Raw genomic sequence first — 2,141 nt, 5'->3', positions numbered from 1 at the left:
TTGCCCAACATAATAATTAAACTTTTTAATATAAGAGCAGACTGAGGAGTAGCAAAAACATTAAAGGCTTCATTACTTTCATCATTGCTGATTATCTGCTGATTATTTTTGTGAAAAATAAAAACTAAACTGTCTCTTTTAATGATCCCATGTCTGATCAATAACATTGACCAAATCTTGTATTGACAGTTTGTCAGGGGTTGTTTAAACTCAAGTGGTTTCTTCTGAGGACAGAACAGGTTTTTCATACATGCTGATGTTACAATTAAAAAAAAAAAAAAAAAAAAAAAAAAAATCACAATGAGGCGCGTGCACGTGACAACACATCTGTGTTTCAGTTGAACCTGTGACACGTCATTTAAATGATCTGTGTCACATACCATGACATCATTGTCTCACCTGTGGATCTAACGTGTTTAGCCTCGGTTAGCATTAGAATGTTAGCTGCCAGAACTGACAGCTGTCTATCAAAATTGCCATGTAGTTGAGAAGAAACGTGCAATGCAACGATGTCTGTCGCATACAAATTCACATTAAATCAGTAATTAACAGGTTTCCAGTAACTGCTTTATTTCTAAATTGAGAAGACAGATGTTGCAATGCTGCGCGCATGCGTATCCTCAACTGATTGCGGAGTTAAAGCTTTAATTAGCAAGCTAGCACCAAACTCTACAAAATGCTAGCGTTAGCCAGCTAGCTTGCAGCTAACCATAGCTGGCAAACGATATGTTACACTTGGCAGACAGGTAACTAACAACACATGAATAAAAACTAAACTTGAAAAACCTTGATTTTTACCTGCTTTTGCTGTTTCTGCTGCCGCCTGTCTGATTGTGTGTCACGGATTAATTGTACCGCTAAAAATTCTCCATCCGGGGCGGAGCAGCCAGTAAAACACATAGATAATCTCGTACACAGACAAAACTGATCACAGAGCAGCGCTGAGTCACAACCTTCTTATGATGTTTATTGGCGTTTTGCAAGCCAACTTAAGGTGCATTACCGCCACCTGCTGGGCTGGAGTGTGGAACAACAAGAGCGCCAGTTCACTCTTCGATCCCCCTCCATTCACGAGAGACGATCACAAGAGGTATCACTCTGAGCATCTTCCTGGAAAGGTTTTGAAAACAAACAAAAAGAACCGAGGTGAGGACGTCTCACTCTGCTTAATTTCTGCTGCACAAAAGTAACAAGCCATCAATGGTGGAAGAAGTACTCACATGCTTGACCTAATTAAAAGCAGCAGTACCATAGTGTAGACATACTCTGTTACAAGTAAAAGCCCTGCATTCAAAATGTTACTTGAGTCAAAGTACAAATGTATTATTAGAAAAAATACTGAAAATCCCCAAAGGAAAAGTTCTTATCATCATTTTCAGAACAATGCTTACCATATGATTTGATTACTGATACATTTAGTGTACGAGCATTTATGTTTTCGCTTCACTGGAGAAATGTTATACCTGTCCCTTTTGTTTGATGCTTTTATTTTAAGTTTGATCAAAATAAATTTATTTAACATGATTCTACCTCATTGTGATTACTTGGCCATTGCTGCCACTTACATCATGGTGTCACTGATAGCGTTTCTGTTTTTACATGCTAATTTCCACTGCTATCGGTGACACACACAGCTGAAACTACATTTAGCTCACCCATGCATCAATATAACTCGGGTCTCTGTGTGCCGTCTGCTGCCTGCATTACTGGGCAACTGGATAGCATCATGGTGGACAGAAGGAGTGTGAGAGAGAGAGAGAGATGGAGGGGGCTGTGGTTAGTTGCCATTTGGGAAAAATAAATCAGGAAAGAAGACGCCTGAGGAAAAGCACCGCTAAGGAAAAACACAGACATCTACGAGGCTTTCTGTGAGTACAATTCTTTGAAAATAATAACAATTATTATTTACATTCCTAACAACTGTTGTAATGATACAACCATGTTAATTATTCAGGCTGGAGCTAGAAAATTAGGGGACTGTCAGTTCCGTTCAGATCCATCTCTGTCTATGTCTGTCTCTCAGATTGTCTCAGCATGACTGTCACATATTCCAGTCAAGTAGCCAACGCCACCTTCTTTGGTTTCCACCGGCTGCTGCTGCGCTGGAGAGGAAGCATCTACAAGCTGCTGTATCGAGAGTT

General features: G+C 39.8%; 1 protein-coding gene across 1 annotated transcript in view; it reads left to right on the top strand.

Moving 5' to 3' along the window:
- Nucleotides 1–1,047: 1,047 nt before the first annotated feature.
- Nucleotides 1,048–2,141, top strand: part of LOC109967702 (bestrophin-3) — a 15,624-nt gene continuing 14,530 nt past the window's right edge. The window contains exons 1-3 of the mRNA XM_020613461.1: nt 1,048–1,146; nt 1,635–1,868; nt 2,024–2,138. Of these exons, the coding sequence (XP_020469117.1) occupies nt 2,035–2,138 (104 nt within the window). The 5' untranslated portion in view covers nt 1,048–1,146; nt 1,635–1,868; nt 2,024–2,034. The remainder of the gene's footprint in view (nt 1,147–1,634; nt 1,869–2,023; nt 2,139–2,141) is intronic.

The sequence above is a fragment of the Monopterus albus genome, unplaced genomic scaffold (genome assembly GCF_001952655.1).
Source record: "Monopterus albus unplaced genomic scaffold, M_albus_1.0 scaffold134.1, whole genome shotgun sequence".
NCBI classification, from domain to species: domain Eukaryota; kingdom Metazoa; phylum Chordata; class Actinopteri; order Synbranchiformes; family Synbranchidae; genus Monopterus; species Monopterus albus.
This window is presented reverse-complemented; position numbering and strand designations above follow the sequence as displayed.